Consider the following 26,461-nt stretch of genomic DNA (forward strand, 5'->3'; position numbering starts at 1 on the left):
CTGTCTCTTCCTCTTCTACTCATCTTGTTTATGATCAATCACCAAATGAGAGCTTTTGAAGTAGTACTTCAAACCAAAATGGAAGAGAGAGATTCAGAATCCACCAACCAATTTATCAATTTCATATCAATTAAAACCTCTTTCTTTTCCCATGTGCCCCCCCCCCCCTCTTAAAAATAAGCATTTTCATAGAATAAATTCTGACTGGTCACATGACCCACAACCATGCTTCCATGAAAATATTTCCTTATTAGAACAGTTACAAATAGAATGGCTCCCAACAGTGGCGTAGCGGGGGGGAGGGGGCTGCCACCTGGGGTGGTACGGTTCGCCATTGCACCCCCCCCCCGGGTGCAGCACGATGACATCCCCCCCCTCGGCGCATCGACACCCCCCTCCCCCCCAACCAGGTCCCGCACCCTACCTTTAAAAAGAATATCGGAATCCCAGGCGAGGCGCAGCGCCTCGCGCCTGCCCTGCACGTAAAAGAAATGTGGACCGTCGGGCCTTCTCTCGCTCTGTCCCGCCCTTGCGGAAATAGGAAGTTGCGTCAGTGGAGGGTGGGACAGATAGAGCAAAGGAAGACCCGACGGTCCACATTTCTTTTACGTGCAGGCGCGAGGCGCTGCGCCTCGCCTGGGATTCCGATATTCTTTTTAAAGGTAGGGTGCGAGAGCTGGTCGGGGGGGTGTCGATGCGCCGAGGGGGGGAGCTGGCAGGGAGCATCCCCCCCCGAGCTGACACCTGGGGCGGACCGCCCCTCCCGCCCCCCCTTGCTACGCCACTGGCTCCCAAAAAAACTTCATCAATGGTTTGACTGTCATAGTTTAACTGGTGTGTGAGCCTCAGTTTCAGTGAATTTCAGCTTCCAGTATCAGCTGTGGAAAAATGCAATGGCAAAATGAAGATGACATTGTCACTGTCAATCAATAATTCTTGTCTCTTACCTTAGAACCAAGTTTATTTTAAAACTCACTGCCCTGAAGGGAGAGTGGCAACCTGTTATAAAAAAGGTTCAGCAGAGGAAGAGAGATATTGATAGATGTGTGAAACACTGGCAGCACTTCAGTACCTCTCAGCAGAACCTCACGAAGTGTCTTATTGAAACTAAGTGCTATGTTTCGACTGTGAATGACCAGGACTGCCACAGCTTGTGCCAACTGAAAAAGCTAATCCATGATTTCAAGGTATGTGTTGCATTTATTTGTTAAAAATAACCAGCAAAACCCCATCTTGGTATATTAGTTGATGATAAGCTAGAAGCAAGTGTGCTAAGGGGTGTAGTTATCAATGTGAGCTACCATTAAGATGTGTTATTTTTAGGGCTTCTTGTCAATTACATTTTTAATTGCGATTAATTGTGCAATTAAAGGCGGGGCATAGTCATCAGGCCATTGGGGGGCACAGGGATAGACTGGGGGGAGCACACATTTCCTCTCCCTCCCCCCTCACATCAAATATCATACCTTTGCTGGTGGGGATGCTGAAGCCCCCCAGTCACAGAAAGCTACTGCCAAAGTGACTCCCTTCCTCCTTATGCTGCCTCAGGAGCAAGGAAGTCAACGGGGTGCCTCCAGCCACCAATACCGGCACTCCTTGAGCATGCTCAGTCCATGCACGAACTGATCATACATGGGAAGTTCAAGCGTTGGTGGCTGGAGGCTCCCCGCTGACTTCCTCGCTCCTGAGGCAGTAAGAGGAGGAAGGGGGTGACTCAGGCAGCAGATTCCTTCAGCTATCCCACCAACCTTTGAACAGGTACTGCAGCTTTGGAGGGGGTCTGAGCCCAAAGTGAGGGGGGCAGTTCTCTAAGGCTTCTCCTCTCCTCCCTCTCCCTCGTAGCCTTGCCACTGATTAAAGCCCCAATGCAGTATCCTCTTCTCCCACCTCCAGGTCCAACTCTCTTTCCCTTCCTCCCCTTTACCCCCAGACCCATTATCTCTCTCCCAACCCTCCCCCCTAGTTCAGCACCTCTCTCTTTTTCTTCCTTTCACCCTCTCCACCCCAGAGCCATTATCTCTCTCCCTCTCTCTCTCTTTCTCCCTCCACTTCCCTCCCTCCCTCACATGCCAGGACACCAACTGGGCACCCTAGCTCCCTGATGCATAGCTCCCTTACCTTGGGTGCTCAGCCCCCCAAATCCCCCCCCAAAACCCACTCCCCACAACTCTACACCACTACCATAGCCCTTATGGGTGAAGGCAGAAGTGTAGCTAGGTGGGGCAGATTTGTAGAAAAAATGGCGCCTATGCGCCTCTTGCCAATATTTTTATCTGCCCTCTAGCATGCGAGGCTGCAATGTTTTCCTGCCTCTTCTGCCCACTCTCCCCATCTGCGTGGTGGTCACACTTTTACTGACCGAAGGAAGCGCCATTCTCCCTCCAGCAGCACTGGCGATTCCCATCAGCCTTCTGACAGCGACAGCGTGCATCGTCGGGGCCTCTCCTCCTCAGGCGCGTCCTGCTTACTCTGCAACTTCCTGTTTTCCGCAGAGGCGGGACGCGCCTGAGGAGAGGCCCCAACGATGCACGCTGTCAGAAGGCTGATGGGAATCGCCAGTGCTGCTGGAGGGAGAATGGTGCTTCCTCCGGTCAGTAAAAGTGTGACCACCACGCGGATGGGGAGAGCGGGCAGAAGAGAGGGAGAAGGAAGAAAGTGCTACAACACCAGATCGAGTCCACTCTGGTAAGAAAGCCAATTTGAAATGTTTCCACGCACTTTCCATCCCCTCCTCCCCCACTCAAAACAAAGCAAGCAAACTTATGAGGTGCTGCATCCACCTTGTCATTCTTTAATGTTGCTCCATCTTAAAAGGTGGAGGAGAAAAGAAATAACATTTGACTATCACTAAAACAGCTTCAAAAATTATTGTAACTGGTAGAAACTGCAATTATAAACTCTATAGTTTGGGCTCATTTTTCTCACTGTTCTTATATATAGATAGATGTCCAGGTTTCAGTGAGGCTATCCTGTTTCCTGATGGGTTCATCTTAACTGTAGTTGTAATCTGCCTTCTTGTGCCTGGTGTTATAATGATGGAATATACTGAAATTAAATGGAAGTAGAATTAAACTCTCCTTTCATTGGGGCACATGGAATCACATCATCTGTTTTGTAGACATTTACCTTTTAGATACACAAAAGGGATTATTCTGTTTTTAACGTGTTTTGGGGGCAAGTAGTTTTATAAATAAAAATAAATACTTTGTTTCATGCAGATCTCTTTTGTTTAAACATAAATGGGCTATAAGCCCCTAATTCAGTCCACTGGTTTTCTTATATTTTCTTCTTGTGATGACTTATATCATGCCAAAACTGAAAACTCTATACCTGGTCGATAATATAAGGAACACTATCTGCCCTAAAAAGTTGTTTTGTGGCTCTACATGAGCAATTGTGATATTGAATAAATAAGTGTATGTTTGTGCCACTAGTCATGCATCCTACGTTTATATAATCCTTTCAAGAAATCCAGTTAATTATTTAACATTAATGGAACATAGCCACAGAGGCATGGTATGGTTGCATTTTTAATATGGCAATACTAGGGCCCAGCTAAGAAACAGGTTATTTTGCGTTAGTCTTCACAGGACCAAACTTGCTTTCCTCGTGCCATCACTATCCAGCAGGATAGACAGAGGCATATTTTCAAAGCACTTAGCCTCCCAAAGTTCCATAGAAACCTATGGAACTTAGCCTCCCAAAGTGCTTTGAAAATATGCCTCACAGTGTCTTAAAATGTGGAGGATAAAGGATTTTTTTTTAGCAATAAAGTGACAACGTGGATGCAGCAGCTCATAGGTTTGCTTGCTTTGTTTTGAGAGTACAGCAATGACAGCTGCGTGGGGAAGGGGAAAGTGAGATTGGCCTAATTGGTTTCAACATTTTGATGTCACTTGGCCTCCTGTCTATTAAACCTCCTTGAAGCTGCCAGAGGATGGACCGTGGGAGCAGGCCAGGGAGATATGTGGCCCCAAGGAGGATGGGGAGCGCTGAAATAGACTGGGAAGAAGGTTAACATGGGAAGAGAGAAGGGTAAATGCTGGACATGGAGGGAAAAAGGACACAGAGTCAATACTGGACAGGGAGAGGAGAGGGACATTGGAACGCAAAGAGGCAGTGCTGGAAAATTAAGAAATGGGGACACAGGGGCACTACTGAAAAGGGGGGGGGGAAGATAGGGGCTCTACTGAAAAGGAGGGGGGGATAGGGACACAGAGGGGCACTACTGAGAAGTGGAGGAGGAGGTAGGGACACAGAGGGGGCACCACTGGAAGGAGGAATGGAGATATGGGGACAATGGTGAAAAAGGGGTGAGATGGGGACAAAGAGGTAATGCTAGAAAAGGGAGAAGATGGTAACACAGGGGTAGTGCTGAAAAAAGGGGGAAGATGGGGACACAGGGCAATGCTAGAAAAACAGAGAGATGGGGACACCTGGATGGCAGATGCTAGAAAGGGGAGAGATGAGACCAGGTAGGCTTGTGCTGAAAAAGGGGGAGATGGGGGACACAGAAATGGCAGATGCTGAACTTGAGGGTAGGATAGGGACAAGGGACACAGAAGGGAGATGCTGGACAGGACAAATAGTGGTGCAGAGGAAAGAAGGTTGGTGCACTTGGAGACAGAAGAAATCAGATGGGCAAAAGACCCTGTAATAGCAGAAGAAACAGAGAAAAACAGAAAAGAGACAGTGGGACCAAAGCAAATAAGAAAATAAATTGTTCAAACAACAGTAGAGGGATCCAAGTGCATTTTCTGAAGTCATTTTGGATGTACTGAAGCACAGATTTTGATTGGTAGAATCAGGGACTGCAAATCCCATATGAATTTGGGATGTGAGTTCACACTAGGACTGGTTGAAAAATCTCTCTTCTGGAACTGGCAACTCTATACACAGCTATTTGATAGTGGGGTTGTAAAATGCAAGATCAGTGCCAAACAGATGTAGAGAAGGAAAGGAAGAAGACAAGAGGTGAGAGAAGAAATGGAAAGGCCAGCCTGGAAAAGAATTTGTAAGGCTGACTCATGGAATATGGAAAAAAAAAGACTGGGACCAGCCAAATTCCCAGACAACAAAGGTTGAAAATTTTATTTAATACTTTGTAAGGACTGAGATGTACCTGCTTTGTAAAATGTACAGGAGAAAATGCATTTCTTTCTCTTTTCTACTAGTATTGCACTGTTTATAGAGTCTGGCTTCCTTGGACAGAGAGAGAGTGTGTGTGTGTGGGGGGGGGGGGGGTCTCTATTTCAATTCTGTTGTTGGTGGGTTGGTTTTTTTTTTTTGTGGCTCCCTATTCTGTATTAGATTGGTAGAATGGAATGTTGTCACAATTTGGGTTCCTGCTAGGTGTTTGTGACCTGGGTTGGCCACTGTTGGAACAGGATACTGGGCTAGATGGACCATTGGTCTGACCCAGTATGGCTAATCTTATGTTTATATAGATGAGCGTCTGTCCATGTTCTGCATTTGTGACTGAGGTGAAGGATTCTGCTAGCATGTAGTGTCTGTGTAGGAGTATGTAACAGTGCAGTTTGTTCCAGTTTTCCAATAGTAGGTATATTGGTGCTCCACAGTCCAGTGTAATAGCACTGTCTTCTGATAGGTGGGTTAGGGCTGTTATGGTGTGGTAAGTTTTGTGTTCTAGGGCAGTCCTGGAGTACCCCCTTGCCAGTCACCACACAAACAAAAGCCCATCTGATTTTAAACAATGTGTCTAGTAGTGGAAGGAGCGTTTGTGCTATTCCTGAATATTTTTACTTTGTGGTTAAGAAGACAGGTTGCCTGCTCTGGCCAGTCCAGGGACCCCTTCTGCGTCCTGCCTCCTGATTTAACTTACTGTTTCCTTGTAGGCAGGACGCAACAGAGACAGCCTGTATTAATTATTGCCTGCCATAGCACCTGAGCAACAACACAGACACTGCTGTCTAGCTGACACCAACCGGCGCCTATTTTATAAAAGTCTGCTCCCCCTGAGATCAGAACCTGGCTACGCCTCTGGGTGAAGGGGGGGCACCTACATGTGGGTACAGTGGGTTTTTTGGGGGGGAGGTTTGGAGGGCTTCCATTTACCACCACAAGTGTAACAGGTGGGGGGGGGGGGGGGGGGGGGGAATGGGCCTGGGTCCACCCGCCTGAAGTGCACTGCACCCACTAAAAACTGCTCCAGGGAGCTGCATACTTCTGTCAGGGAGCTGGGTATGACATTTCAGGCTGGCATAGAGGCTGGCAAAAAAGTATTTTTTGGGGGTGGGAGGGGGTTGGTGACCACTGGGGAAGTAAGGGGAGGTGATCCCTGATTCCCTCCAGTGGTCATTTGGTCAATTGGGGCACCTTTTTGAATCTTGGTCCTGAAAAAAAAGGGACCAAGTAAAGCCGGCGAAATGCTCGTCAAGGCCGTCTTTCTTTTTTTCATTATTGGGCGAAGCCAGCCATCTCAAAGCACGCCCCCATCCCGCCCCCGCTACCCTACCGACATGCCCCCTTGAAGTTTGGCCGGCTCTGCGACGGAAAGCAGTTGGCGCTGGCCAAAATAGTCTTTCAATTATACCGATTTGGCCAGTTTCAGGAGATCGCCAGCCATCTCCCGATTTGTGTCAGAAGATGGCCGGCGATCTCCTTCGAAAATAAGCTGGACAGTATGCAATGAGACCTGGTTACTAATAACTGAGGTTAACAGTAGCCCACGTTGATAACTTCCCCATAAACTAGGCACCAGGTTGACATAAATTGTTTGTAATAAATGCAGGGGACAAAAACATGAGAAAAAACTAGCATCCATTCACTCTATCTGACCTTCATCACACTATGTACTTACACCATATGGATGTATCAATGGACCCAAAAATATCAGGAGAGCTTGAGTCTTCACTCTGTAAAAAAAATAAATAAATGAAACGAAGCAGGGGAAAATCCTTGTAGGTTTAAGTAGGATTTGAACCTGGGTCCCTTGGTTTACAGTCAGCTGCACTAACCACGAGGCTATTCCTCAGTGGTGCATGCAACTTTGTTCAGAATGCCCATATTATCTGAAGCTGTCACAGAGCCTAGTATTCCTTTCCAGTTTCACTTTCAGGGGAAAGGAAGGAGGACAGCAACCACTGAGGGATTAAGGATTGAAACAGGGATAACTAAGGACTCCTTTTCAGACTTGCATGTTTCTTCCTGTTCGGTAATTGCTGTTGGATGTCCTGATTTTGGGTCGCCCCTATTCCCACCCAAAATACACCCACAACACGCTCCCTAGCTATTTGGATGTATTGCAGTGATGGACATCCCTTTTCTGTCTATGCAAAATTGGGATTTGGACATTTCAAGCACATGGACATCCATTTGGGCATATTGAGATATGTGGTTTGAAGTTTCATGCACGTTTCTATGGCGCTTGTTTTCAAATTCAGCACTTAATCTATATTAAAACTAGTTATCCAAAATATATCATATATGCTCATGTGAGTATTGCCAATATTGCAAACATGGTAGTCTGTGTCACATGCAAAGCAACTCATTCATATTAAAATGTAGTTGGGCAACTCCTGATAAACTCTGTTATTTGCATTAGTCCATGGAAAGTTAACGGTATCTAAACAGGTGTAGTTAGTTTCTGTCATTTGCCTTGATGTCTATATTAGGCACATATGGGGCAATTCTACGAATGGCTTCCTAGTTTAGGTGCCTCAATACCATGTGCGTATCAGAAATTCTATAATGGCATACTGTTATAGAATACTAGCATACGTTGGCATTGGCATGCCCATGTTCAAGAGCACCTTTTTATACCACGTCAATGGCAGGCATAAGTTGGCATGCCTAGGTGCACCAAGAGACACACCTAATTTATATGAGCCTATGGCATTCTTTAAACTATGCAAGTAGCTTGGAGACACGCCCATGATCCACCCATGCTGCACCCACATGTATGCCCCCTTACAGTTAGGTGCCAATGTGCATTAAACGCTTATGGCACTTAGGTGCTACCTTATAAAATAGCACCTGTCAGTGACAACTTTGATGCTTGTAAACGCATGTACTTCCAGGCACCAGTTTATAGAAGTTCCCCACTTGCCGCTTTTGAAAATCAACTTCTTATGGATGCAGAAAAAAATCTTTGTTGGCTGCATTATTTTGTCATATGTTTACTCCACATTCTGAAGCATGAGAAGCACACAAGGGCCTTCATACTGGGACAAGAAATGTATTCATGAAAGACCTGACACGGGCCGTGTTTTTGGTGATAATCCGCCTGCGTCAGGGGTCAATGAAATGTCCAAAACCTCTATTTGGATATTGCAGACAGGTCTTTAAAAAGTAGTTTCACTGTTTGTCCCACAGACCCTGTGGTGGGGTTCAGCTTCCACCTCCCTGCTCCACATTCTGTAAATGATCATGAATGTTCTTTCTTTCAGAACAAAGAAATACATTTGCAGACATGGAAAACTGACAATTGGTTAGTTGAAGAGACTAGCAAACAAGTACTTGCCATAGCTGAACCAGAGACAGAAGCTACTTTACAAAAGGAGCTCAGCCAGCTGCAAGATGATTGGAAGGATGTAGAGTCTCAAGTGGAGAGAATGCTGAAACAATTGAGCAGCATTTCGCAGGTACATTCATTCTGCTTTTATAGTCTCTACAATTCTGGTTTATTTTTCTTAAGAACATGTTATGTTAGTGGTGGTATAGGTTCCAGTTATAAGGAGTGCAAATAAAATTTGCATGAACTGGAAAGTATTTAGGTTCATTGCCATCTGGAAATCCTGTGTTAAGTGTGTTAAGCATGTGTTAAGTACTGAAATTCTTTGTTGCTACTTAAAATAATGTCCACCACAGCTATTTGGCTCTGCACAAATAATAGACACACTGGGCTTTATGCAATAGATTTTTTTTCCCCATGGGCACAGGACGGGAAGACAGACTGAACTCTTCTCCTGTTGTCCATTGTCTGCCAAGGTAATAGGGAAAGTCTAAATCCCTACCAGTTAGGGACCTTAGCATCCACCATAGAACAAGAAGTTCCTTGTGTCCAAAGTCAAAGTAAGGACACCACTGTTCTAGCACAGTGATTCTCAAATCTGTCCTGGGTGACCACCAGCCAGTTGGGTTTTCAAGATATCCCTAATTTTTGTTCATTTATGATATCCCATGCATATTCATTATCTCTTCTTATAAAGTAACTACAAGGTATAAACCTTAATTCTTTTATTAGTATCAAAATGTTTTTTAAAACGTTAAAGTTTTTTTTCACAGTAATGCTGCAATGCATTTACCCGGTTTTCCTACTTTCCCTACCTTTCATATCCACAATTTCTAACGTACCTTCTTACACACTCTTACCCATTCATACTGTTCACCTCACACAAACTACTCGAAGAGATACAGAAATATCCTATACACATAATGCTGTTTGTTGTGTCACAACGCAGTTCTTAAAGATACTTGTTCTTTACTATTTTTCCTCTGTGGCTGCTAGCTGTTGTTAAAGAGCAGTCTTCAGTTTAAAATGTCTCGTATTGAAATAACCATATACTTGAACATAAAGTTTCTCTTGTTGAAATGCCAATATACTTTCTCCAGTAAACTGAATGCTGCTCTTAAAGTCTCTTTTCTTCTCACATCATTGTAGTATAGAAATTACAATTTTTGACTGCGTATCACTTTTTCATGTGACTTCCTCTGTACTCTTCAATAGTGTTCTACGAGAAATTGATTCCTCATTCAAACCTGTGATTATCTCCTTTCTCTCCACTGCTTGTGAACATTCTGTTGCTCTCCCATGATATAAACGAGTCAAACCCTACGCATTCAATGCGTTTCGCTGCGTCCTCAGGGGTTTAGCTTTCATCAAAATGCTGGCTGCCTATTCACGATGGGACTCCTACAGGTGTCAGAAGCCATCAGAAATTACAGAGCTTAGGGGAAGGGCCGGAGATTACTTTATTTGGCCCTTCCAACCAAAAATATGATGATGTATGCCAAATTAGTTTTGAGGAGTTTTAGCAGATTTTCTTGCACTCAACAGGTGTAGTTCTACTATGCTGTTATTTATTTATTTCAAAATTTTTATGTCCTGCTTCATCTACAATTGTGAGCAGCTTACAACATAACATTCACAATAAAATTAATAGGCGAAACACAATTCTTTTCAAATAACAAAAAATTACATACTAGAGAAATTAATCAAAATCCTGATGAAAAAGAAAGGCTTTTTATCTGTTTCACTGCTTCGGCCTGCTGCAAATACTGTGGAAGAGAATTCCACATCTTTGGAAATGCCACCCTGAAAATCGATTCTCTATATTCTTCCAATCTCACTTGTCTAAAGGATGGAATTTCAATTAGGCCTTGCAGGAACGTTTTCTTACATGCATTTGCTACTTTAATGTAAAAATGAAAAAGCTTGCATAGGCTACTACTACTACTACTATTTAGCATTTCTATAGCGCTACAAGGCATACGTAGTGCTGCACAAACATAGAAGAAAGACAGTCCCTGCTCAAAGAGCTTACAATCTAATAGACAAAAAATAAATAAAGTAAGCAAATCAAATCAATTAATGTGGACGGGAAGGAAGAGAGGAGGGTAGGTGGAGGCGAGTGGTTACAAGTGGTTACGAGTCAAAAGCAATGTTAAAGAGGTGGGCTTTCAGTCTAGATTTAAAGGTTGCCAAGGATGGGGCAAGACATAGGGGCTCAGGAAGTTTATTCCAGGCGTAGGGTGCAGCGAGACAGAAGGCGCGAAGTCTGGAGTTGGCAGTAGTGGAGAAGGGAACAGATAAGAAGGAGTTATCCATGGAGCGGAGTGCACGGGAAGGGGTGTAGGGAAGGACGAGTGTGGAGAGATACTGGGGAGCAGCAGAGTGAATACATTTATAGGTTAGTAGAAGAAGTTTGAACAGGATGCGAAAACGGATAGGGAGCCAGTGAAGGGTCTTGAGGAGAGGGGTAGTATGAGTAAAGCGACCCTGGCGGAAGATGAGACGGGCAGCAGAGTTTTGAACCGACTGGAGAGGGGAGAGTTGACTAAGTGGGAGGCCAGCAAGAAGCAGGCCAGCAAGGCCTTGTTAGAAGCTTGCTTGTCTTTGGAGTTTTATACCTCTAGATCTATGGCAGCCTCACAAAGGTATCTTTTCAGTTTAATTCTCAGTATAGATAAGAAAAGCACTAAAAGTGGTGTTCTTCATACACAATGATCATAGACAGTCAGTGACTCACTTGTTAGGGGGGAGGAGGCTGAAGCTGAGGACCAGAGTAGAGCAGGGCAGGCACGGACAGACAGACAGCCCCCTCCAATGAGGTGGCTAGGGCAGACAATTTTTAAAGAAGCAAGAACCTTGCTATATGCACTTTTACCACTGCCCCACTTATGACTATTATTTCACAAACCTTTGCATAACTAAAATCAATTTGTATCAAAGTGAAATTCAGCTCTACCACCCAATTTTTTTAACTTTATTTTTATTGAACTATAAATCATCTGAAAAAGGAGAAATACACAGTTATATCTTCATGGGAGAAGTACAATGTACATAATATACAAATTCTGTAGTCACCTCAGTAACAGCAACTTAAACTGTTCACTAGCAAATACTTTGGAAGTAACCAATCCCTGCAAAAGAGCACATTCCAGACCTACATAGACAACCAACCTATCATACTAAAACAAACATCCAGAACTCAAAGAGCAAAAACTCTACCAGTAAAAGGCAGTACCCTAAAATACCAACATTCTTCCTGTTGGAAAAATAGAATAAGTCAGACTGTTACTTGGAATGAAACGTTAAACACTAGCAGGATAAAAATAGAGTCTTACATACAGAATAAGCAACCATAGACTAGAAATATGCACCCAGAGAGGTCTGCATGCAGTACAACACTGGAGAAACAGAATACAAAATGATCAGAGTTGAACATTTCAAAAGATGACACATTCTGATCACTTAACTGAAAATAAAACATGTTCTACCTTTGTTGTCTGGGCATTTTGTTTCCACTTATTTTCACTTTCCTTACATTGATTTTCCCTCCAAGTTCTTTTTCCAGGGTCTCATTAGCATTTCTTCTTTCTTCTGTCTTTCCTTCCTCTCTTCCTCCACCACCAAGTCCATTCCCTCACAAACACCAGCTTCTTACCTGTCATTCAGCTCTTCCTGGCATCCACCTCCTTTCTTCTTGTGCTTCCCTGCTCTCACCCCTTTACAGATCTGTTCCTTTTCACTGCCTCTCAGCCCTTTTCCAGCTTCTCCAGATCTTTCATACCATCTCCATCCCTCCTTCCTGACATACTTCTCCTTTTTCACTTTCTCCTTTCCTCCTTCCACCCCTTCTCTACCTCCCTCCTCCAACTAAACGGTAGGGGGGCTGGGAGGGGGTTCTTTTTTACGCTGGACCACCAGGGATTCGACAGAGAATGCTGGGGGGGGGGAAGTTGGGGTGGGCTGGAGGTCTGCCGGACCTCCAACCCCCCCCCCCCGTTGCTCGCTGGTAGGGGGGGTTTGGCCGGCAGCCACTGGACCACCAGGGACCATTGTCTGGGGGTTTGGGGGGGCTGGAGACCCACCAGATCTCTAGCCCTCCCTGAACCTGGGGGGGGGTCGTCGGGGGGACCGGAGGTCCGCCGGACCTCCAGCCCCCTGTTGGCAGGTTTGCTTTGGGGGGGGGAACGGGGGCCTGCCAGCATGCAACTGCATGCTGGACAGAGCTCACCATTCCTCCCCAATGATCTGCAAACCCTAATGCCAGCCTGGAGCTGGCGTAGGGTTTGCCGCGGCCAGCAACCCAAATTTTGGTGCGCTGGCTGCTGATCATTGGCGATGAATCCGCTAAGCCCTGTTTAGCATACATTTGCATGCTACTTGCGCAAAGAGCCCTCGAGCGCGTTGTTTCATGCGCTTGAGGGCTCTAATCATGGGGCGGTAGCAAACGCCGGCGCTAGTATGGCGCTAACAGCCTCTAGCCCCGGCGTTTACTTTTGATCATCTGCCTATCAGGGAGGGAGACTGGGGCTACGGGGCATCATGTTGCCTCCCTCCTGTGCTCAGCTCCGGGATCTTCATCCTTCTCTCCCCAGTTAAGGTCTGGTGGTAAGTGGGAGACATGCAATAAACAGTCGAGTGGAGGGGAAGATGCTGCATTGAGAGGGAGAAATGTTGGACATAGGAGTGAAGGGAGAGATGATACATGGGGGAGAGAAGGAGAAATATTTGACATGATGTGTGGCGGCGGGGGGGGGGGGGGGAGGGATAGACACCTGTGTGGCGGAGGGAGGGTGCTACGAAAAATTGTTCAGACACTATGGGTGCCGTGAACTGAAAACGTTTCACTGCCACGTGTCTTGCATCAGCCCCCAGCTCTCCTCCCAGCCCATCAGATCCATCTCCAAGCCCTAGCCCCTTTCTCTTACCTGTCCCCTTGTCAACCCCTTCTACCACCCCCTTCACTTAGCATCTGCCCTTTTGTCCATCCTCAGCCATTGTTAGCTCAAAGCCTCTGCCTAGCCACCCGCCTGGGGTTACCCCACAGCCACTTAGAGGGTCTAACCCCAGCACAGCTCAGGTCCGCCTACAACTGCTGCTTGTGCTACACTAGCACCCTCCTCCCAATGACTGGGTCACAACTGCCTCTGGGCAAGTCTCCCGCTCTCCAATTATCCCCCTGTGATTTCTAGGTTACTGAAGCCACACTCCCAATGGTCTCACAGTTCCCAGAAAGCACTCACAGACCCAACACTCAAACCACCAGGATTCTTTATCGGACCAGACAGGCAGAACGAACAAACAGTTGTGCTTATTCTCAGAACTTGGAACAGTGGACACAAAAAATATGCAAATAGCAAACAGTAACAAGTAACTGAAAAATTGATCTATTAGAAAACTAACTAAACATCTGTATACTGTCTAAACAGTACCTGGGAAGGTCAGGACATATAATTTACCGAGCCTCAGCAAAGAGATCTGTCTCTCATTCCTCGCGGATAAGACTGAAGCAACAGCCAGTACTACTGGGTAATTTTTCAAATCTCCAGGCCAATCATAGCCCAGAACAGTCAAGTTTCAAATAAAAACTGGTTACATCACTGCAAGGCACGTCTTATTATCTGTGTGCCAACTAAAAGAAAGTCAGTCCTCTGTAACAGCTTTAAGCATAAACATGCACCATCTGCTGGCCAAACAGGAGAAATACACTTCAGACATAATTAAACAGGAAAATATCCAATACATTTTACACGCTTAAAAAACACTATTTCTTCACAGAAGGTTAAGAAAACATGAGCTACATAGAGGTTTAAAATGAAATTGATTAAGCCAGAGGTCAGTTAGGACATGGTTTTGCAACAGGAAGTGGCCTGATGGTTAGTGCAGCAGGCTTTGATCCTGGAAACATGGGTTTGATTCCTACTGCAGCTCCTTGTGACCTTGGGCAAGTCACTTAACCCTCCATTGCCCCAGATACAAAAACTTAGATTGTGAACCCTCTAGGGACAGAGAACATACCTGCATATAATGTGTACAGCGCTGTGTGCATCTAGTAGCACTATAGAAATGATTAGTAGTAGTAGTAATGATCAGATGAAATGGTCTTTTTTTACTGTGATTTCATTCTGTGTTTTCACATTTACTAGTATTAATAACTTGCTTTGATTCTTTATGGCTTAGTTTTCTTTATCTTGTTTTATTGTAAAACAGACCTGGGAAAATTGTGAAAAGCAAATTAAGGAATTGGATGACAGGATCCAAGATCTGAAGCTCAAAATAAATGTTCCACTTCCAGAAATGTATGAAGACTTGCAGAGATCAAAAGAGCAAGATAAGGTACCTAACTGAAATGCTATATACTTCCTTGGATAGAATATTAATCCCTAAAGCTAAAGTTCACAAATCTGTCCTGGGGCACCCCTAGCCAGTCATGTTTTCATATTCACAATGAATATGAATGAAATAAATTTGCATGCAGATTTCTCTCATGCATATTCATTATGGATATCCTGAAAACCCAACCGGGTGAGAGTCTCCTAGGACAGGTTTAGGAACCACTTGATCTAAGGAAAGATTTGTTTTGCAATCATCCTGACTACTTACTGAATCATTACAGATCTTTGGTGTACTGAGAAAATTACATTCTGTAAAGTCAAGCAGGGATATCTATGCCCTCACATAGGATGATGTTATCTGCTAGATCATGGTTGGACAAAAGTATAAAAATAAATGTTAAGAGCTTTCTAGACTTGTATGTTGCAAATGAGTGCAAGGAGTGGAGGAGTGGCCTAGTGGTTAGGGTGGTGGACTTTGGTCCTGGGGAACTGAGGAACCTGGTTCAATTCCCAGCACAGGCAGCTCCTTGTGACTCTGGGCAAGTCACTTAACCCTCCATTGCCTGCTGCATTGAGCCTGCCATGAGTGGGAAAGCGCAGGGTACAAAATGTAACAAAATTAAAAAAAAAATGTATGGGGTTTACTACTTGTATTTCGTACAACTCAAATTGGGCTAACCACAGATGTGTGCAGATTGGGTTGGGGAACCCATATAGAGGTGCTCCACACTCAAGGCCTATAGTCTGCTCAGGAAACAAATGTTATCAGATAAACTTTCTAGATCTAAGGGCGATCTGGAACACTTTAGAAGTTTTCAAAGATCTGTTGTCCAACAAAATCATCCTAATCCAAATGGTGGAGGTGGAAGTGCTTAACAAGTTTTTTATTCACAGATGAAGGGCTGAGAGTAGGACTGCAGATGACAAATGCCAGTAGGAATGAATGTGTAGTAGACATTGACCAATTTTCAGAAGATTGTGTTCATGAGTAGCTAGCTAAGCTAAAGGTAGACAAAGCAATGGGGCCAGATGGGATACATCCAAAGGTATTGTTCCGTTTTGGAGTCTTTAGTGGTCCCAGAGGACTGGAGAAAGGCAGATGTGGTCCTTGATGTAGTGGTTCCCATGCCACCTCAGGATCAGAGGAGTGCCAAAGAAAGAAGGCACCTTATAGTCCATTATGGATCTGAAGGCTGTGACTCAAGCCTTGTAGTTTCCCCATTTCAAAACGGAAATGCTAAGATTCATTATTGTACCTGTGCATGTGGGTGAGTTCTTGATGACTCTGAATCTCAAGGAGGCCTATTGGAATTACACCAGATGTTCTTCAGGTTCTCTGTCCTGGAGCAGCATTTCCAGTTCCAAGCCCTTCTCTTTGGGATAGCTATGGCTCTCTGGACCTTCACCAAGATCATAGTGGTTATAGCAACAGCTCTGAAAAAGGAAGCTGTGACGGTGTACCCTTACTTGGATGATTACTTCGTCAGGGCCAGTGTAGGGGTCTTTCCCTGGATCTCACCCTTGGTAAGCCTGAGGCCTGAACATAACATGAACCATCTTTTCTGAACCAATATGGATACTGCAGCTTGAGGCCTGGTTACAGTCTGGACCATCTTGTCTGCAGGTAAAACAACATGGACTCTGCATTTCTTTCCTGGCACAGCTGTGCTATTGACTTCATTCAAGGACATGGTGTTTACTCGGTCTTGCCTTCCATTTTATCTCCTGGGAAGGTGCGGAGGAGCAAGCTTCAGAGACAGTGTCTCCAGTAACATCTGTGAACATTGGAGTGGAGTTTGACACTGCAAGACTACCACTGATAAGATGTTCTTGCTGGAAGCCCACAAAGCCCTTCATTGTTATGTCCATATGTAACCTGCGGGGCAGGGGTACGCGGTTGATGATTGGTTCTTGTTTGTCACCTGTGGACCCGGAGGGCTGTGCCAATGCTAGACTTCGAAAAAGGAAAAGGAAGAAAAAAAGAGAAGAAGACCTGATGGTATGCACATCTCTCTGAGAGAGACTGGATTGCTAGAACACCTGTGAACTGTGTTTCTATGTGCCAAGTGTAGCCGGGGCCAAAGTCAGGAGCTGACCTGGCTTTAAGGATTGACTGTACTGAGGGAGCACCAGGAATGATTTGGTAGCTGATTTATGGCTTTCCTAAGACTGAACATCCAGCTACTTTTCAGGGCAGGGACATGGACTGAATCCTGATAATAGGGGCTCATTGGAATAGCTGAGCACTGAAGAGGATCCACATCATCACCATCTACACAGGACTCTGAGGACTACTGAGGGTGAGAGACAAACGGTTACTCCTCTGTTGCTCAGGGTTAGGGTCTGGTCTTTACTTGTGAAGGACTGGTTGTCTCAGAACCTGTGGTCATTAGCCTAACTTTGCTTCTAAGTTGGTCATTTCTTATCAGGATACTAGTGGAACCCAGCCCGTTTCCTCAACAATGAAACAGGCCCTAGAAAGGCTCTCTTGTAAGCGATTTTTTGTCTCTCCCCTGCCCTCCCCTCCATGTCCAGCGATTCTTCCCTCCCATCCCCTTCCCTCCATGTCCAGCGATTCTCCTCTTCCCTGCCCTCCAATCCGTGTCCCGCGATTCTCTTCTCTCCTGTCCTCTCCTCCCATCCCATCCATGTCCATCAGTTCTGCTCTGATCTGCCCTCCCCTCGATGTGCCGCGATTCTCTCTCCTTTGTATGTCATCATTTTCTGGCTGGCCTGGCTGGCTTCCCTTCCATTGGTAACATCTTGACGTCAGGTCGCCTCCAGCATTCCCTTCCCTCTCACTGTTCCGCCCTCTGATGTCATCACGTTTTGACGCGAGGGTGGGACAGTGAGGGGAAATGGAACGCTGGAGGCTGGCTGACGTCATGAGATGTTTCAAACCCAGGCAGCCAGACAGCGATGGAACGTTGGAGGTGCAAATTATTATATAGGATATTATAGTGGTGTAATATATATATATATATATATATATATATATATATATATATATATATATGGTGTAATCTTTAGTATTTGTTGCATAATATATTTTTGTATTTGCTTGCCATAATTGCTACTATATAATAAATATTTCCACCTTCACATTATTCCTTCATTATGGACAACCTAGCTAGAACCAGAAGACAAAACTTTAGGCATTGTCATATCCCTAGCCAAACGTGTCCAGTATAATTGATATATGAGTGATTACCTGTCTCTAGTAGTGCCTACACCAGGTCAGAGGAAGAGACTCAGCAATCTACCGAGTGGGTGGTACAGAAATTGCACTTTCTTAGATGGGTCATCCAAGTTTCCAAGTTTATTAATACTTGATATATCGCCTGGGGGACATTCTATCAAGATGGTTTACAATACCAAAAACAATTATTAACAGAGAAGGAATGGAATGCAATAGAAATAGGAAAGCGAAAGCAAGAGTAAACCAAAGATAAGGGTACAGATAAGGGTACAGGTATTGGAGACAAGGGGAGTAGACAAGGAGAGATGCCACTACATGGCCCTGTCCAAACCAATGGTCAGCAAAGTATGGCAGGAATCGAAGGCAATGTTAACTAGATGGACCATGAGTTGGGCCTTAAAGGTGGGCAGGGAAGGTTCCAGTTCGAGGACATGAGGAAGTATGCTCCAAAGAATGGGGCTCATCATGCTAAATACTTGAGAGTGAATAGAGAAAAGATGGACAGAATGGAGTGAGAAGAGTCTTTTGTGCCCGACTTAAAGTTTGGAATATTTGGGGGCCCTATTCAGTGCCTGCCAAGGGAACGTGTTTCTTTTTGGCGCCAGGATCAAGAACCTTCAAGAGCAAGTGTGGAAGTCAAGAAAACTCCTAGAGCCTGGGATCATATGCAGGTGCTGGGATCAATGGTGGCAACCTTGGACCTCATCTCATGTGCAGCAAACCACATGTGCCCCCTGCAGGTGCCTCTACAGCTCCAGGATTATGGTTTTTGCCTCTCTTGGATGAGGAACTTGCTAAAGATCATGCCTTTGGAGTATCCCAACTGACTGGTCTTCCTTGGATGGGGGTTTCCCTGTCAGGGCCAGGTGAGCAACAGCCATCAGAAGGGCCTTCTTCACCTTCAAGATTCTGGTGCAGGGCAAACTGATCAGGTCCTTTTCAGACAATATCATGTAGGTCATCAAGGGGGGATGAAAGGACATCCTCTGGCTGAGAAAGTAGTGATATTGTTCCAATTGGTGGAAAAGTATCTTCTGGCATTCTCAGAAGAGTACACTGAAGGGTACAACAATGCGTGAGACTCAATATGGCACCGTGTCTCGATACGGAAGTGCCTGCCTCAGGAGTCTTATATTGAAGTTCCTAGTGGAACAAACATCCTTTACAGCTGAGCAGACAAATGTAAAGTGGTCTTTAAAAAGACCGTGTTATAGTAAAAGATGCACTCCTCAAAAGGGATACATGTTCTAAGTTGAGTAATACCAGGCGATCATGAAGAGGAGAGCCATGCCCTGCACTGAACACGCTCACCTGGTATTACTCAACTTAGACTGTCTATCCCTTTTGAGGAGTGCATCTTTTATTATAACACGGTCTTTTTAAAGACCACTTTACATTTGTCTGCTCAGCTGTAAAGGACATTTGTTCCACTAGGAACTTCAATTTAAGACTCCTTAGGCAGGCACTTCCATGCCGAAACATGGTGTTGTGTCGAATTTCATGCATTGTTGTAATAAACTAGTGTGTTTATCCCATTGCCTGTTCAGCCTGTTTCCTTCTCCTGCTTCTTGGTTTGCTCTGTTTATCTCATGGGTTGTTGTTTTTCGTTCAGTTACCTTTGGATTACAGTTATGCAGAACCCATGATTACTACTCTCCTGTAGATGAGGAAGCAGTCCGCCTACTTGGCCTGTGATATAACGTGGCGTGTTTTTGGTGTGCAGCTCAAGGGATCAACCTGTTCCAGGCCTCTGTGTGCTGAATTCTGATCTTTTTGTAGGAGGGCCTAAGTAAGTGCTTGGCCTTGGCCTTGCTGAAGGTGCAGGTATCAGTATTAGCCTGTTTTAGGGTTGATTCCAAGGCTATTCCCTCAGAATCTATCCAGATATGTTACAGTTTCTCAAGGATGTGGTGCACCCAAAGCCTCCAGTGTCATCTGTTGTGCCAGAGTGGAATCTATCTCTTCCTCAGGCTCTTGCTGTGTTATCCTTTGAACCTTTGCACTCAATTTCAGTGAAAGATCTCACCGTGAAGATTGTTTTTCTGATGGCTGTTTGCTAGACCAGAAGGATTTTAGCATTATAGGCCTTGTTGTGGAGAGACCCCTTCATGCAGTTCATAGAAGCAGGAGTCTCTATCTGGACTGTTCCCTTCTTTTCTCCCAGAGGTGGTCATGGCATTTTGTCTTAATCAGTCTCACTGCCATCCTTTTGCCAGGAGGATTGGGATGGAGAGTTCAGATGTTTGAAGCATTTGGATGCCTATAGGGTACTGCTGCAATATTTGCAGGTGACCAATGAGTTTCATAGATCTGATCATCTCTGTATGTTTCTGGTGGTCCTAGGATGAGCAAGGCCACCACAAAGATGTTCATAGTCTGTTGGATTAAGGAAGCAATTGTATAGTATCTGCCTATATACCTAAGGGGCATGAGCCGCCAAAGGGTTTGTAAGCTCAATCAACCAGAGGCATTTTGGACTTAGGCTCAGTCAATTTCACCAGTCTAGATTTGCAGGGTTGCCAAATGGTAGACCTTGCATTCCTTTGCTAAGCATTACAGGCTGGATGTTCAGGGCCAGAGAGGATGCAGCCTTTGGGGCATGGGTCCTTTTGACTGGAGTGTTGTTTTCCTGTCCAGCTTGAGAAATGCTTTGATACATCCCACACATTCTGGACTGGTTTGGTGGGATGAAAAGAAAGGAGAAATTTAATCATATCTGATAAATTTTCTTTCCTCAAATCCACCAGACCAGTCCAGATGCCTACACTGTCTTTTGAAGTTTGCCTATTCCTGCTTCTTTGGTCAGTTCTGTGCATCAAGTTTGGAGGAGGGATTGGGTTCCTGGGGACCCAGGAATGGAGGTTCTCAGTTGCGGGTTTTCTGGAATTCCTCTCCATACACTTGAAAGAAGGTGGTGTGATCTGGTTTCATACAGAATGCTGGGGAACTCAGCCTGCCAGGAGGCTAATGTAGGGCAGAGCTCTCATCTCTATACTCTCTGTCTCCATCTACTGGAAGGTAAGCATCATCCCCACAAATTCTGGACTGGTCTAGGGGACTCAAAAAAGAAAATTATCAGGTAAGACCAAATTTTTTCTTTTGTTTTATACATGATGTACATGGGCAGATCTGGATGTTCTTGATCATGATCATCCCCTGTACTTTGGCCCTGTCTCATCTTTTCTTCTGCTCTTTCTCCTCTCACTTTCTTTCACTTAGAGGAAGGGAGAGGGAAAGGATTTTGGATTTAGCTTACAGCTTTTTCAGTCATAGCTCAAGGTGAGTTACATTCAGGTATAGTAGGTATTTTCAGGTACAACAGGGCTTACATTCTAAGTTTAAACCTCAGGCAAATCTCTTGGAGCTACAATGGGATTTAAATCTGGTTTTTCTGGTTCTCAGGTCGATGCTTTAACAATAAGGCTACTCCTCCATTCCTTTCCTTCTGGGCTTCTATTTCCCACAACCGAGTTCCTGTACTTAGTCTCTCCTGTTTCTTCTCTCTGTTTTTTCTTCTCCTCTTCCTTAGGTGTCTCTCTCTCTCCCTCTTATATTACTCTGTATCACCTCCTCCCCTGCCAGATTGCTTTCCATCTCTCTCCATGACATACCTCTCAAGGCCCCAGACCTGCCATACTGAATCTTGCTTAGTGAAACCAGACCGCAGTGCCAGTGATCTCCCTTCCCCTTGAATTGTCACCCTAGGCAAATAGTCTGCATAGTGTTTGGTTGGGCCATCCGTGAGCAATATTAATACTGTGTGATAAGGTAAGTTGCTAGTTATACTTGGTGAGATCAGGCTTTAAAAAACACCTGGTTCTAAAAGCAAATTGAAAAGATATTGAGAGTGGTATAACTACTGTAGGTTTGCTGCTTTAAAAGTAGGCAATCCAAGGATGAAAGCTTTGCTAATGACCAAGAAGTCGGGAGGCAGGATAGGGCCACATTGTGGCACACTATTATTCTTGAGGTTGCATTTATGACTACACATCCCTTCCCCTCTCCTTCTTTCTCCTCCTCTTCCTCCTCCTCCCCCTCCATTTCCCTGCCCAGTCCTCTATTCAGAGGATTAACCAGTAGGTTTCAGAAAAGCCAGCTGACAGCTGGAAACTTTTTTTCCCCTTCTGTTTAAATGCAGGAACTGGAGGAATCCCTGGCAGACTGGAATCGCCTCTTGGAAGAACTGAGTAAGATGAAGACTGACTTATCTCATTACATTATTGCCGAGGATGTAATAGTGCTGAAGGAACAAGTAGAATATTTGCACAGACAGTGGGAAGAGCTTTGCCTAAGAGTAAGTTGATTACACGTTTCTGTGTTACTTCATGAGGTGCAGGGCTGGTTAAGGACCTGCTGTAGCAGTGTGTACTTTCCTATTGACCTTCTCAGAGAGCAGTGGGACAAAGTTTAGTTTCTGAGTGCAGCTACTGTACTTCAGTTTCTGAAAACAAGAAACAGAACCAGAACTTTGGAGTTGTTCCACAGATCAATATGAGGTAACTAGACTTTGAAAAGAAAAGAAATGCAACTGGTAACTCCCTTCCTCCACCCCCAAATCATAGATGAAAATGTGGTAAGACAAAGATAAGCCTGTATTGACAGCTTTACCTTAAAATGCTGAAGGCAGTGTAGCTCCTTACATTCTTAAGGTTGTTGAATTTGCCATTAATCATCTTGTGAGTGACTGGAAAGAAGTGATGTACTCTTAGTTATATTTATGCTTAATATACGTTATAGGTGTGACTTGTCAGGATTGGCTAATAGCCCACATTCCGAAATGTAAATACAGCTTATACCTAATGGAATTGTTGACACTGTATATTCAGCGCCTTAGCATAGAACTATTTGTAAAACTTTGTAGCTTATTAACATTGATGATGGCCTTGGTTTAACAAGGGCAGAGGACAGATGGTTTCTGTGCAGCCTCAGAGGCAAGACCTTTCTTCCAACCCTTCCCCCCACTCATGCTTTTTCTTGCCTTTTGTAGAACAGAGAGAAACAGGGGGTGGAGGTGAAAGGGAGAGGAGGAAAAGTTTCTGAAGTATGAAACTAAAGTTGAATAGGAGCAAAATATGTTTGCATTAAATCTGGGGGAATATATTTAAACAATGAAACTTTAATGGCTATGGTTCTAGATTAAACCTGTCTGCATTGAGAAACTGTAGGTAAAATACACAGAATGTTTTTAGTTTATTTGCTGTTTAACCTTGTCTAGTCTTCAGATGACTGGACACCCACCGGCCAATATTTAAAACCATTTAACTGGCCAGGAACAGCTCCTGGCCAGTTAAATGGTACTTAACGGCTATCTGCCTATATTCAGCAGGTGATAGCAGGCTATCTCCTGCTAAATATTGCCAGTTAGCTTTATTTATTTATTTTAAACATTTATGGACCTCCTAATTACCAAGGTGGTTTCCAAAATCACATACAGAATAACAGTAAAACAGCACCTAACGTACAGACAATCACACTTCTTTATTTAGACTCTCAATACAGACTGAAGTAAGCCAAACAGACATTGCATTATCATAGTCTTAGTAAAACGCTACCACAAATAACTGTGTCTTCAGAAGCTTCTTAAATCGAGTCACATTGTTACATAGGCGCAAGAGTCCAGTGAGGGCATTCCACAACTGAGTACGCATCCCCGGATAAGTTTCAACATAGCAGGTAAATCTTTGGCCAGTTTAAATTTAACCGACCAGCGCTGAATATCAGCTTGAATGGTTAAATTTAAACCGGCCAAAATACACCTGGATATTCAATGCCGGTCACCAGAAACGGCCTGGCATTGAATATTCAGGCTCAGCACTGACCGCAGGAGGCACCCTGGCTACTTCCTGCGGTCTGAATATCAGGCCCCCAGTGTTTATAGAAATGGCTGGCTGCTGCTCTTTAAGGATTGTCTTTCAAAAAGTTGAGACTGTCTTAAGGAAATGAAATACCTTGTACTTTATGGAGCTGAGATTCAGACCACAGTGGTCAGTGGTTTTTAAGCTGCTGACAGCCACAGGCAGAATAAGGCTTGGATATTCAATACTGTGCCATGTCCAGACACCGACACTGAATATCGAGTGTAAGTCACCGACCTGGAAGTTATAAAGGTCTGGCCAACATTCAGTGCTGGCATCCACATACCTAAGGGGCCCTTTTACATAGCGGCAGTGGAGGTAATGCCGCTTTGTTGCATGCCAGTCCGCCACTACCTCCGGCTCATTGCAGGAGCGGAAGTGCTGTTCCCATCACGTGCCATTTGTGGTGTGCCAGAAATTATTTTTTAGTTTTTTTCCTTGGGGAGGGGTGGCTTACCCGGCGGTTCTTGGGTAGTGCTGGGTTAGTGCAGGCCCCCAGGAAGTGGCCACGCAGTAAGTATATACTTACCACGCAGCCATTTTCTTTTTTCACAAAAACCCCGCTGTGGTAAAAGGGTCCTCGGCAAATCCATGCACCAAGGACACCGCAGGGCCTCTTTTACCACAGCGTAGTAAAAGGGCCCCTAAGTGATCAAAAGTAGGAAGACTGTCTTTTGTGCAGTCCTGTCCGCCCGCTCAGCTATCTGACCACCAGCATTGAATATGGCTGTTGCCCGCATAACTGCCAGCTCCTCCCCAGCAAAGATTTCAGACCGCCCTGGAACTACCCAGGGAGTTAGAAAGTAGTGAAGCGAACAGTGGTTGGCAGAAGATCTTTACTGCAATAATAACGACCCAACACGGACCATGTTTCGGCCCTAAGGCCAGCATCTGATAATAAAATGATACAATGTGCAATTGGTATCTTATAGACAAACAATTGCAATCCGTCTTTAAAAAGACAAGTTCAAGGGTATAAACAACAAGATCTTGTCCTATTGGGAAAGCCACAGTTCTCACTGCAAAATGCTGGAATTCATTGCCAGAGAATTTGGTAAAGGCGGTTAGCTTAGCAGGGTTTAAAAAAGGTTTGGATTGCTTCCTAAAGGAAAAATCCATAGACCATTATTAAAATGGACTTGGGGGAAATCCACTGCTTATTTCTGGGATAAGCAGCATAAAATGTTTTGTACTTTTTGGGGATCTTGCCAGATATTTGTGACCTGGATTGGCCACTGTTGGAAACAGGATGCTGGGCTTGATCGACCTTTGGTCTGTCCCAGTATGGCAATACTTATGGACTTATAACCTACTCTCCCGCTAACAGCAACTGCAGTCTTTTTCAAGACGGATTGAAATTGTTTGTCTGTACAATATCAATTGCACATTGTATCATTTTATTATCAGACCCCTGACACAGGCTTCAGGGCCAAAACACGGTCCGTGTTGGGTCGTTATGGTTGCAGTAAAGATCTCCCGTCAGCCACTGTTCACTTCGCTACTTTCTATCCATCGTTTGTATTCTGTGAAGTGAGTTCTCAGACTTTTCTCTACTACCCAGGCGATGCTATGTTGGTTGGAGCCCATATTCAGCAGCACTGAATTTGAGCGACTGGGATGCTGAGCATGGTTTAAGTAGGCAGGCAGCTTAAACCATGCTGAATATTAACCCCAGTGCAGCAAAATCCCAGTACTGAAAGTGTTTAATTCAGTAAGTTAAAGCCATAATTATTTTATCCTAGATATGAAACAGGAATCTGTTAGCTTAGGGGCTGTTTTCCAATTACGTTTTCCTTGTAAATGTATTTTGATATTTAAGGAAAAGAAATATATATTTTTTGAACCTGAACAATTGAGATCATTCCTTGATAAGAAGAGTGACTAGACCTAAATCCAATAAGAGTCCCGTAAATGTATTAAAGGGAACCACTGTTTGATTTTTGTTATATATTATTTCTTATTATACCAGCTTCCTTTGGCTATAACCATCTTGAATCCATTCTTCTTGAGGACTATAAATCCAATTTGGAAAAGTTTTCTTTTTTTGTAGAAATATTTCCTTAATTTTAATGTACCTAAAATGGATGTATCTGTTCAAAGAATGTTTCTTTGTATTAATTTTAAAATGATAAATAAAGAAAAAAAAAGCCATAATTATTTTGGCAGGGAGTATAGATTTGTCACATGCCCTATGCTTTAGATTCAGCCCAGCTGAACAGCTGTGGAGTTTTTTGGTTTTTGTTTTTTTTTTATGTCACACTTAAAGTTATAAAATAAATAAACTATCTGTTTAAAAAAAAAGCCAGCTGCTATGACAATGACACAGTATGACCACCAGTCATCTGTACAGGGCAAAAGTAGGGAAAGAATGAAAACACGGATGACGTACTTAGCAGAACGAATTAACAGTTGGATTCTTGTCATTGTTAAACGAGCACACATGGCATGACCAAAACAAATTGCATTTACAGATTGTATCGCCATTGATTTATTATAAAATTAACAGAAAAAGAACTTGCCGGCTGCATTAGATACAGAAAGACTTTAAACCTTTTTGTGTAGTACCTGGCCTTTTATTTTTCTTGCCACGTATGCTGCACTT

At 44.3% G+C, this 26,461-nt stretch overlaps 1 protein-coding gene across 1 annotated transcript in view; it reads left to right on the forward strand.

Annotated features, from left to right (window-relative positions):
* The window catches only part of LOC115477722 (nesprin-2-like), a 359,728-nt gene that overhangs the window by 230,359 nt on the left and 102,908 nt on the right, over positions 1-26,461 (forward strand). The window contains exons 58-61 of the mRNA XM_030214775.1: positions 953-1,187; positions 8,409-8,603; positions 14,681-14,806; positions 22,143-22,298. Coding sequence (XP_030070635.1) covers positions 953-1,187; positions 8,409-8,603; positions 14,681-14,806; positions 22,143-22,298 — 712 coding nt within the window. The remainder of the gene's footprint in view (positions 1-952; positions 1,188-8,408; positions 8,604-14,680; positions 14,807-22,142; positions 22,299-26,461) is intronic.

The sequence above is a fragment of the Microcaecilia unicolor genome, chromosome 9, assembly GCF_901765095.1.
Source record: "Microcaecilia unicolor chromosome 9, aMicUni1.1, whole genome shotgun sequence".
Lineage (NCBI taxonomy): Eukaryota > Metazoa > Chordata > Amphibia > Gymnophiona > Siphonopidae > Microcaecilia > Microcaecilia unicolor.